The sequence below is a fragment of the Vipera ursinii genome (assembly GCF_947247035.1).
Source record: "Vipera ursinii genome assembly, chromosome: 4".
Lineage (NCBI taxonomy): Eukaryota > Metazoa > Chordata > Lepidosauria > Squamata > Viperidae > Vipera > Vipera ursinii.
The window spans coordinates 24,275,478-24,288,067 of NC_139514.1; the positions used below are offsets into that span (position 1 = coordinate 24,275,478).

The 12,590-nt window shown below is 39.8% G+C and overlaps 1 protein-coding gene across 2 annotated transcripts in view; it reads right to left on the minus strand.

Moving 5' to 3' along the window:
- N4BP2L1 (NEDD4 binding protein 2 like 1) overlaps nucleotides 1–10,349 on the minus strand; it is a 33,836-nt gene extending 23,487 nt beyond the window's left edge. Inside the window, exons 1-4 of one of the 2 annotated variants that reach the window (XM_083362439.1) lie at nucleotides 10,127–10,349; nucleotides 4,917–5,044; nucleotides 2,443–2,531; nucleotides 193–269 (exon numbers count right to left, since the gene is read on the minus strand). In XM_083362439.1, the coding sequence (XP_083218565.1) occupies nucleotides 193–269; nucleotides 2,443–2,531; nucleotides 4,917–5,044; nucleotides 10,127–10,272 (440 nt within the window). In that variant the 5' untranslated portion in view covers nucleotides 10,273–10,349. The remainder of the gene's footprint in view (nucleotides 1–192; nucleotides 270–2,442; nucleotides 2,532–4,916; nucleotides 5,045–10,126) is intronic. The other variant, XR_014492503.1, reaches the window with a different exon arrangement.
- Between the last annotated feature and the right edge of the window lie 2,241 nt (nucleotides 10,350–12,590).

Consider the following 12,590-nt stretch of genomic DNA (forward strand, 5'->3'; position numbering starts at 1 on the left):
CAAGAAACTACACTACTCTGGTACATAAGCAGGAGGAATATTTAGATGTCTCCAACTAGACTAGTAGAAGCCAACTTTCCTATATGCTGTTTCTCAGGACCAGCCTCCCAGCTCTTGCCTAAATCAGTATTCAAATCAATCAATGATTACAATGATCTGTCTGGTTTTTCTAAATTTGGTTGTAAAATGTACCGAGCTAATTCCCGAACATGGAACTTCCAACGCGTATCTGGCTCCCGAAATAGAACTCTGTATCTGTTTTCAAGTGCCTGATTAAAGAAAAACAAATCGTTACCATGCTACAATTTTAGAAAATATTATTATGTTTTAATCTATTAAGCAGTATTTTTCATATTTTTCTCTATTGTAAGGGAGAAAAAATACTAAAGGTTTGACTTGCACAACACATTTAACCTGATTACTGAATAAACCCAATACACTGAATAATAAACTGCATACCACACACTAAGCCACCAAAATCTACATAAAAGTTAAAAACAGCATGTTATATGAAAGTAGCTCATACAGCTGCACCAGACCTGGCTAAGTAGGTTGTACTTGCTTCTCAAGCATGTTAATCTGCACTATTCAAAATTTAACTATCAAAAAGGACTGATGGTACCCTCCCCACCCTTTTACGAGCATCTAAAAAGACTAGAGTCGGAAACGACTAGCACACATGTGCAGGGGAACCTTTACCTTTTTTAAAAAGACTTATTTGGCATGAATCTAGAGCATACAGAAAGGCTCCTAATTCTTTTTTCTTGGAATGATTAATTCAAGTTGAATTCCTTCACCCAGGATTTCCTGAAAGGACAATCCATGAAACAATCATTTTGAGAGTACTAAATTCTAAATGAAATGGGCAATCTCACAAAAATTGTTAGTTGTTAAGAGGCATTGCCTCATGCATTATAGCTGTTCCAAGCATAAAAACTAGATCTTGTTGGCTTATAAATCAGGATTTATTTCCAGGCTAGTAAAGTCAGCAGATTTGCTAATCTAGTCATATATCTACTGCTATTGGCTTTGACTGGATGGACTGACGTTAGGAGTGCCAGATCAAATCTACTGTTACTTAAGCACATCATTCAGGATTGCAGACCCATGACAAACTCTGCTGCAGGACAAGGCATACTACAGCTGATTAACTTCCAATGTTGCTGGGAGCTTAGGCTGTAAATACAGAGATCAGTATGAATGCCACAGTGGGAATTTTGGCGTATGTTTGAATGTACTTCAATGGATATGGATATTCTGTGTGTGTTTCTGAGCGAGACTGAATTGAGTCGACCTTCAGGATACAATTATGTGCAGATTTTATTAAATTTTTGTTGTTGTTTTTCCCATGTCAATGTTACTCTTCATGCAAGAGTTAAGCAGCAGCATTTTTTGCAACAACATAATAAAGACAGTGCGACAAGAGGTCCTGCAAAAAGCAATCTGAATGGAAGACTGACTTAAAAAAAAAACCTTTTTGCTTTAATTTGCTTAACAGTGGAGTGGTAATCTATCAAAAACAACTACAATGAATAATTCTTTCCATGACTTCTTAAGAGACTTATTTTTAATGTTTTGAATAAAACATTAAATAATAAAATAATCTGTCCAATTCTTTTGTAGGTTGGATATTTTTTGTGAATTATTGTAGAATAGCATTCCATCTAACCTTGTATTCCTGGGATGAAAAACAAGGGAAGTTCCCACAGTTTTCAATGACAAGAATACTTAAAACATTTTTTTAAAATACAACAAATTATGTTCTGCCAAGCAAAGCAGGATTTTTTGTTGGAAACTTAAGCAAAACATGTTTTGTAATCCACACACATCTCCTATTATTCTATTTCTCAAAATTATTTATTCAAGCACAACTATTATTTATACTTTTTCTAATGTTTTTTTCAGTAAATTTCAGTATTTTTCGTGATTTTGCTAACTACTCACCATTAATTTTATAAGACTTTTCATCATAAATGCATTATAAATAACATAGCAAAATAGCAATCCAACATTGCTATGAGTTATATCAAGGACTTAAAAATATTGCTTCTCAAGAAAAGAAGCAAAGCTGGTTAGACATGCAGTTATCTGTAAATTGCTCTCAAAACAGACAATTGTGAGCTAGGAATATTGAAACAGTTACCTGTTGATACTGTAGGTGCTGTCAGAACTATATTAAAAAAATGAGTGGAAACTGGAATTAGCAGATTGATTGACTTTTTTTGAGAATCACATTCATAAGTGATTTTTATTACTAGGGCAAAGATTCTATTTAATTGATGTGTCAGGCAGCATCTAATTTTTAATAGTCACCAATATCACTAAACAGTTAAAAAGAAGTACTTCTTTACACAGAATAATTAAGAATTCATCACCACAGTTAGAGGCTTCTTTTAAGCCTACACTTATTAAGAATTACAAAGAGGTCACAATATTCCATACCATTATCACATATGGCTTCATTTCCCAAGCGTGGATGTTGGTATTATCAATTATAACTGGGGATTTCCCATTCTTCATAGCTTTACGTGCTGTAACATAAGGTACAGGTTTTTAGTTATCTAGATAATTATATTAAATCCTTCAGATAACAAAAGAACTTGAGATTTCCAGGGCCTGTACCACGGTTGCAAATCACTAAGCTAGGAGAACCTCTTTGGGGGGCTTAACTGCAACAGAAGTATTGGCTATTTACATTACAAATAAGTATGAGATTTAATTTGCAAAGGACTTTCAAGAGGCATATTTCATATTTTTTGACATATCTTCAGATTAAAACAGAAAAGAACACATTAAAACTGAATATAATATTGTAGTACAGAAAAGCTAAATTAAGCTTTCTTAATAGAAGAAACAGAATAAAAGTCAACTGTCATAATTAATAATAATAAATCTCACCGGTTACTCTACTGCAGGCATGTCAAACTCGCGACGTCACGTGACGTCGTGCGACGTATCGGAGCTTTTTCCCCATTGCCGGCAATGGGATGGGCGTGGTTTCATCATGATGCATCCGGCCCGCGGGCCGGCAGTTTGACACCCCTGCTCTACTGAGAGCTGCAGGGACAAGAACTATATTTGCAACTCAAAAATTCCCAACCTCTTAAAGTTGCCCTATGATATTAGACAAAAGTGGAAGGCCAATCTAATAAGCCAGCTTCCAGGCTCTTAGCAACAGACCTGGCTTTTAACCCACATAGCAAAGCAGGGTCACCAGGGTCCATTATACTAGTGCTGCCACTGAGCAGTGATATTTTCAAATTATGAGGCCTCTTCAGGGAAATGTAATTGGCACTGTTTTTTCCTGTTCTGATTTATATTAAAATACATCTATGTGTCCATTTGGTCTCATGGTTAAGGCACCAGGCTAGAAACCCAGGAGACTGTGAGTTCATGTCCTGCCTTACTGATGAAAACTCGTTGCGTAGCCTTGGACCACTCTCTCTGAACCCAATTGGCCTCACCAGGTTGTTGTAGGGAAAACAGGAGGAAGAAGTGGCATTAGGTATGTTCACCACCTTGAGTTGTTTATAAAAATAACAAAAGTGGGATATAAATTAAATAAATTTAAACAACATTTTGAAACTTAAAATGTGGGCGACTTTGATCACCACTAATATTAGACTTTTTACTATGATTAATAACTTTTATTTTTCTACCTGTTGTAATTTTGTTATGATATATTAGTTTTAATGCCAAGTATATTCACTTGGAAACTCTTATGGATGAAAGACCAGTTAAACTGTTACTTTAAAAAAAATTAAATGTGCTTGGTTGTAATGCTTCCATATCCTATACAAGACATGTGCAATAGAAATATGTATTCCCATGTACAAAAATGATAAAAGTAAATGTACTCTTTATACATTTTTCTTCATCCAAGAAGTGATTAAATTTAAACTATATATTTATATAACTATATATAAACTAATGAAGAATACTAGCATTATGTTCATATTTTTTATCCTCACATTGCTCCTATTATCCTCACTTTTCAGCTTGCTGCAATTAATCCAGAAGCTTTTTCATCATCTGCAATTTCTAATTCATCTGAACTAGAAAACCTTGCTCATTATATTTAAAATCAGCAAATACACTGATTGATGATATAAGAAATCAGTTAATTCCTGTTCTGGCAAGCTTTGTGTTTAGGGTATAACATGGAGATGGGCAGTATTTTTGTAGTTGGGGTAGGCATATATTAGACAAATTTTGATCAGGTAAGAGGATTTATACCAAAATAATATGTTACATCTTTTTGCATCTTTTTTCACTTCAACATGTGGAATCTAGATTTCACTGCAATCTAAATCAGTGATTCTGCAAAAATACATCTAAGGAGCTCCTTAACTCCATACAGATCACAATTGGTTTCCTAGGATGTAGGAGGAGATGTTTGTATTGTTAACTGTAAAGTACCTGGATTAACTGCATTATACTGGCAGTCAAAGTAGAAATGGAATGAACTGAGAAAAATTAAGGTCAAAGCAGATCTTAGACTCAGGTAACCCTTCAAACCCTAGTATATTTTTTGCATCTGTTCTAGGCTCATGTTTCCAGATGGCCATTTCTGTCCTACAATTTATCAAAATGTTTGGGAAGGGGGAGGGGTCCAAGTTATTTTTCATTTACTTCTACCCATTTTTCAATATCCTCCTAGAGGCCAATTAGAAGTTATCATAGAATTGGCAGAGGAAATCAATTTCCCAGAGCCATGCCAAACATCATAATGCAATGTAGTTTTTAGCTTCCGTATCAGAAAGTCTATAAACAATAAGCATATCAATTTTCATTTTAGAATTAGAATTATTCTGTTCTCAATTCTATTATGTGATGCTTTGTTCTAATCAACTTTTAAAAGGCCACATTGATAAAGTAGATAAACAGGAACATTGAGGAGAATCAGTCATACATGCCTCTTTCCTGATTCCACTTATGTGCATCTCTCAAACAATCAGGATTAAACTCATAGGTGCCATCTTCTGTGATGAAGTACTCATCAGAACTAAAAATGACTGCATTAGGAAATTCATGTTTCAGTTGCCTGACAAACAAGAAAGAACAAAATGCTGATTGGTTATCACCACTGAATCCGACAACATGATGTCACAAGAGAAAAACGTCTACCACTTTGAAAATGCTATTTGGTGTAAGTGTCAAATGCAATACTTTCATTTTTGCAATTACTTGAGCAAACAAATGCATTTTTATAATTAACTATAGCTACATTATAGCAGGGAGGTGTACAATCTGACGCTTCTCTCCCCAAGTCTTCATGTTGCCATCAGAGGTCGTCCAATTTGCTGCCTGATTATTACTGTGAAAAAGTGTGGAAATCATTCAAGGGGCTGCGTTCTGGACAAAGTTGAAGATGGAGGTTTTCAGCCCTGATGCCATGAATTATTTGGGTGTTTTAATCATCTTATGTTTCTGTATTGTTGTTATTGTGATTCCGTGCCAGCCAATGGACCTGGCAGCTGAGTCCGGGGAATCAGAGGAGGAGGAGGAGGGGCCTGGAGAGCCATCAGAGTTGCAGGAAGGCTCTGATGAGCTCCAGGATTTACAATCTGATGAAGTGCCTGGCCCTCCACTTGTGCTCTGGCTCAGAACCAGCTATGCTGGGAAGCTTAGTCAGACTTTGAGGACTCACAGCTGGAACACATCACAGACGCTCACAAACGCAGACAAGCAACACAATGGGGTGGCTCCAAGGGAGGAGGAGAAGGCATTGAGGCTGCATAATAAAAAGTGAAGGTGTGGGCGGTGCTGGTTGCTGAAGGCAACCATTTGCAAAGGACTCAAGTTTCATGGGATCATGTTCTGATTGCCTTGCCTGTGAACAATTCTCCGTTTGAATCATGTTCTATTTGCTTTTGGACAATTCTCCATTTGCATCAAGTTCTGTCTGCCTTTGCTTTGGGACATTTTGCAGGTCGGTAAATACTATTAAAAGGGTTTTGTTTTTCCTGCATTTCCAGCCTACTTGTTGAAAGAGGGGTGGGTCCTTGTGAGTTAGCAAGGACTCACATAGAACAGAACAGTTATGATATAAGGCACCTAGAGTCCTTGGGATTGTGGTGGGATATTTAGTGAATTTGATGCATAAATAAATCTCTGAATCACTGTGTATTTGTTCTGTGCAAAGTAACAATAAAAATAACTTGGATGATTATGTTCTAAAACACAGGTCCCCAACCTTTTGGGCACCAGAGACCGGTTCCATGGAGAGAAGTTTTTCCATGGACCGGAGGATGTGTGGTTTTGTGTGCTGCCTGCATCCCACAGATGGGGCTTTGCTTATTTGTGCAGACCAGTTGCTGGTATGCTGCAGCACGGTACTAGTCCACGGTCTGGGGGTTGGGGACCCTGATACACAGCACTTTAAAGGTAGTCCTTATCACTGATTTTTGTTCATAAAAAAGTCAGCGGCCTATCTCTAAGAAGCAACAGTTCCAAATTAAACAAAGGAAGTCACTTCATTCACATATAAAGTAACATAAACTCAGTACATTGAATATATATATACCGCATAAGGGTATAATGTTGCCATGATTCCTGGCATATCCAGAAACAGTGGAAAGCAAAATACAGTACATTTGCAAACTAAACTGATAAAACCAGATGTTCCCTCATTTTAGCACAAATATCCATTCAAAACAACTATACTTCGTATGTAATTCCTTTCTGGAAGTCCAAAAAGAAGCTGAATTGAAATCAAACACTTCTGAGAAGCATCAAGTTGGAAGACTGAAATCTCACAATTCCTAAGTCACAATAAATCAGCATGGGGACATGAAAATAATAACCGAACATATATAATATTAGGAATACCAACACATAGTGGTGGAGTTCACACATTATGCTAAGTTAAAGTGTTATCTGTTCTGGGCATATATTTGTGAACTCAGACAACTGCGGTTTAGTTAATAAATGATTCTTAAACAATGGTTTAGTGCACCCAGGTCAGAATGTTGATTCTGTTGGCTTTCTGAGGCAAGGTTCAACCCTGTATTTGAAGGATACAATTCCAGTTGAAATTTTCTCCTATTCACAAGGTCTTGCAAGACTGGTATATTGTCTTCATCTATGACACAGCAGATAAAAGCACTACTGACCTTGGCTGACATAAAAAAAGCTAGGTTAGTCCATGGATAGGCGATAACTATTTCCATCTTTAAAGGGAAATAGTTAAGGACAATTCTCTCCTCCCCCGAAAGTTCAATAATCTGACTGAATCCAGATTAAATTTGAATTTACAATTCAGTTAAAATATTGATTAGTCCACTAAATTCAGCTAAATTTCATTAGATAAAACTCCATAATGTCTTGCTTGACAAGAACACATCACGATAACGTTTATTTAACAGTTATAAAGGACCTTGGAGATCATCTAGGCCAGGGTTAGGCAATCTTGGCTCTTTTATGACTCGTGGACTTCAACTCCCAGAATTCCTGAGTCAGCATGGCTGGCTCAGGAATTCTGGGAGTTGAAGTCCACGAGTCATAAAAGAGCCAAGGTTGCCTACCCCCGATCTAGGCCAACCCTTTGATCAAGCAGGAGACCCTATACAATTCCAGACAAATGGCTGTCCAATCTTCTTAAAAACCTCCAATGATGGAGCACCCACAACTTCTGGGGGCAAGCTGTTTCACTGATTCATTGTTCTCACTATCAGGAAATTTCTCTTTAGTTCTAGGTTGGCTCCCTCCTTGACTCGTTTCTATCCATTACTTCTTCACCTGCAACACTTCACATGATCTTTATACTATCCCTCTGTTGATGCAGGCTAGGGCTGTGTTGGCTTTTTTGGTAGCTGCAGCACATTGCTGGTTCTTACTTAAGTAGTAGGACTCTGAGATTACTCTACAGTTACTGCTGTTAAGCCAGGTACTAGCTATTCTATATCTGTGCATTTGGATTTTGTTGCCTAAGTATAAAATTTCCTTTCTTAAACAGTAGTACATATTTTATAAAGATAGCATAGTTTTCTTTTCATGATGCATTAAAGTTCAGCTTTTCTTCAATACTCTTTTCCACTAGGGATTTGAGATAGAGGACTCCAATACTTACATTCAATTATCCACATGCTCTGTCTTTTCAGAAATACCCTTCCAAAATGCCTTCAATTTTGGCACAGAATAGAAAATGAAAATTAAATTTAGGATCTGCTCTGTCTTTATAACTGCTAAACAGAACTGAAATCCAGGCCTTCTTTTACATTCAAATCCTGAAGATTAGTACACCAGAATTGCAGCAATGTATCTGGTCAAAGGGAACATAGCAGCTCTTTCAATTTGTCAAATTTAGGGGAGTTACTTTTATGCTATGCATATCCAGGCATATTCTTCTCCCACTCTTTTTATCTCCCCTTTAAATATTTCAATTCACCACATATATGGATTGCTTTATACTGTTAGTTGTTGAGATTTGTGAATATTTGCATAATATTGAAAGATAAGTTTGGTATGTGTTTTTTGGTTTTGTTTATAGCATTATTTTGTTATCAAAATTATAGATTTTGTTCAGTTTGTAAAACAAAATAATTTTTAGGACTATTTTTTTAAAGAGAGCCAGTATTAAGGTAAATTAAAAATTACAATTCTCCAAATGCACTCTTATCACACTCCTATTCTATTGCTCATCTTAAATCTGGCTGCTTGTTATACTTCTTCAAATTGGTAAATAAGAATTAAAACTGTCAGTTATGGAACTTTTACACAGCTGAAACCATTAGATCATTAGTAGTAAATTATGCACACAACTTGCACAAAATTCTTTTGATATCTAATTTTTATCCCTGGCATATGCAGTCTGGACTTCACTTTCCAGAATTAAAAAATAAACACTGTCTGAAATTGACAGGTGTTTTTAGCACATGACAAAATGTGCATACAAGCAGTGACCTTTTGATATGCATTGTGTGAAATATTTATTGAAGTTATAAAGCAGCTGCTATGTACAGAAAGAGTGGCTCTGACCGGGTTCAACTGCCAATCTAAAATTTAAGTTCTATAAAAAAAATATATTAACTAATTTCACTGGGCTCAATGCTAAAGTATTGTATATAACGGAAAGAATAAATATTCCATTTTCACAGTGCATTCTCACAACCTAATCACTTCTCCAAACCAAAGCAGGCAAAACAGGCATGTTGTTGTTGTTGTTAGTTGCGAAGTCATGTCCGACCCATCGCGACCCTATGGACAATGTTCCTCCAGGCCTTCCTGTCCTCTACCATCTTCTGGAGTCCATCTAGGCTCACGCCTACTACTTCAGTGACTCCATCCAGCCACCTCATTCTCTGTCGTCCCCTTCTTCTATTGCCCTCAATCTTTCCCAGCATTAGGCTCTTCTCCAGTGAGTCCTTCCTTCTCATTAGGTGGCCAAAGTATTTGAGTTTTAGCTTCAGGATCTGGCCTTCTAAAGAGCAGTCTGGATTGATCTCCTCTAGGACTGACCGGTTTGATCGCCTTGCAGTCCAAGGAACTGGCAGGAGTCTTCTCCAGCACCATAGTTCAAAGGCTTCAATTTTTTGGCGCTCAGCCTTTCTTATGGTCCAGCTTTCACTGCCATACATTGCAACTGGGAAGACCATAGCCTTGACTATATGCACTTTTGTTGACAGGGTGATGTCTCTGCTTTTTAGTGTGCTGTCGGTCACGTTTAGGCTTTCTGTTGGTGCTTCTCACTGCAGGCGTTAAGATGGACTCAAGAATACAAGGGCGGGTCCGGGAGGTCAAAGTACCCTTCTCGCCGACCCCCAACATTCTTGTTTCTTTTAACATAACTCTCCACTAGATTTAAGATGGGGGTGTGGGGGGGGGGAACTCAAAAAGCGGAACAACGGCTTCTTCCTTCTCGCAGCCCGCCCAGCGACTAACCGCCTGTCTCGTTATCAACTCGGGCCAGGCGGCTTCGGCTTGAGACGGCGCTTCCCGCAAAGCCGCCAGACCTCAGTTCGCTCCCGGCGACCCTCGAAGTTGTGCTTCCGCCTCACCCGGCGGCCCCTCCACCCAGCCGCGCTGGCTTCCTCCCGCGGATCTCTCCCGCCCCCGCCCCCGCCCCCCCACCTCCGGCGCGACCTAGCAAAGGAAGCGGGAACGGCTGCAGCCGGGACACGCTTACCTGGCCAGAGTACTTTTGCCCGAGCCGGGCAGGCCGCGGAGCAAATAGAGGCTTTTGCTGAAGCGGCCAGCGGAGGGCCTGCCTCGGGCACGGCGGGGCTGCTGGAGGCTGAGGCCCCCGAAGGCGCGGACCAGGCTATCTTCCATAGCGGCGGGACGGCGACCGCGGAAGCAGCGACCTGCTCATCTCCGCCCGCCGCCCCACCAGCTGGTGTTGTTTACCCGGCCCTTCGTCCGCGTGACTGAGATCGGCGGCGCCGTCCCGCCCCGCCCCGCCTTCGTTTCCCCGGAGCGGAGTTGGGGCCGAGCCAAAGGAGGCGGCCGAAAGCGATAGTGGTGCCTCGGACGTCCCCTCCGAGGACGGCGCTTCGGAGGAAGGCCGGAACGCCGGAGAACTCGAGTCAGCCACGCTAACTAACGTGTGAACCACATGTTAAGGAGGGCTCTGCCTAAACAGAGCTCAATCGGACAGGAAAGGTCCAATCCGATGGAGACTCCTGCGAAGTCAAGCTCGGTCACTGGGATAATAATAATAATAATTTATTATTATTATTATTATTATTATTATTATTATTATTATTATTATTATTATTATTATTATTAATAATAATAATAATAATAATAATAATAATAATAATAAATAATATAAAGTTGGAAGGGACCTTGGAGGTCATCTAGTCCAACCCCCTGCTCAGGCAGGAAACCCTATACCATTTCAGGCAAATGGCTGTCCAGTCTCTTCTTAAAAGCCTCCAGTGTTGGAGCATTCACCACCTCTGGAGGCAGGTTGTTCCACTGGTTAATTGTTCTGTCAGGAAATTTCTCCTTAGTTCTAGGTTGCTTCTCTCCTTGACTAGTTTCCGTCCGTTGCTTCTTGTCCTGCTTTCAGGTGCTTTGGAGCAGCGTTTCCCAACCTTAGGAACTTGAAGATGCGTGGACTTCAACTCCCAGTTGAAGTCCACGCATCTTCAAGTTCCTAAGGTTGGAAAACGCTGCTTTGGAGAATAGCTTGACTCCCTCTTCTTTGTGGTAGCCCCTGAGATATTGGATCACGCAGTTGAGTGGGCTTGGCGCCCCCCCACTTCCCCCCCCCAGCTACTAATCCAGCAACCAGGCAGCGGTAGGCTTGCGATAGGTTGGGCAAAACGGGTGGCTAGGATTGCAGCCAACGATAGGAGGACGTTAGAGCCGCCAACTCTGGCTGCAGAAATCCGGGCAACAATTACGTGGCAAAGAGAGTTTTCTTTCTGGGGAGTGAATGCTCCCCCCCCCCCCCGGAGCCTGGGTGAACTCTTAAGGAGCCACCGAAGAGCGTTGCCATATTGGCAAGCGCTGAACGATAGCCCTAACTTGCGTACGGTATCCATTTGTCACATTCTCTGCCAGCCATCGGACAGCTGCCAGTATCATTCGCTAACTAGTTTTGAATGGCAATTATTGGCAATTATTACAAAAAGTCACCCGGATTGTCTCTGTATATTGTACATTTCAGCTTACAGAACTAATCTGTGCGTACTTTGTGTCGTTTAATCCTAGAGGTTTTTTTCCCCATGCCGATCAATTAATCTTTTACCTCCAAAAATCTTACACACCGTGTGTAAATACGATATTTTCAAATATCCACTGGTTATTTTGCAATTGATGAGTTACTTATCTCTATCAAGTATTTGTAATTGGATCATTTTGAGTGAGTGGATGGAAAAACAAAGGGTTTCCTATTACTCAGGACTAGTGAACTTATTTAAAACTTTTTGCTATAGTAACCAAATATAGTTGGCGCTGTAACAAAATCATACTCATTTAGCCGGAATTCAGGAGAACTGGACAGATTACATTCCAGAGTTCTGAAGGAGCTGGCAGATGTTATCTCAGAACCATTGTGCCATATCTTTCAAAAATCCTGGACCACTGGGGAAGGAGAAGCCAACACACCAGAAGACAAACTCAGGATCCAATTTTTTTTTGACAGATTTGAACAATGGGCCCTATCCAACAAAATGAGTTTTGATGTGGAGAAAAGCAAAATCTTACATTTAGGCAGGAAAAACCAAAGGTGCAAATACAGATCGGGTGACACCTGGCTTAAAAACAGTAACTGTGAGAGGGACCTTGGAATCCTAGTGGACCATCACTTGACTATGAGCCAGCAGTGTGCAGCAGCAGCCAAAAAACTAATACAATCCTGGGTTGTATAAGCAGAGGCATAGAATCAAGTTCATGCGAAGTATTAGTACCGCTTTATAAAACTAGTAAGATCACACCTGGAATACTGCAACCAATTTTGGTCACCATACTACAAAAGAGATGTTGCGACCTTGGAATATGTTCAGAGAAGAGCAACTAAAATGATCAAAGGCCTGGAGACTAAAACATAAGAATGGCTGCAGGACTTCGGTTTGGCTAGTCTAAAGAAAAGAAATTGGGGTGACATGATAGCAGTATTCCAGTATTTGAGGGGCTGCCAC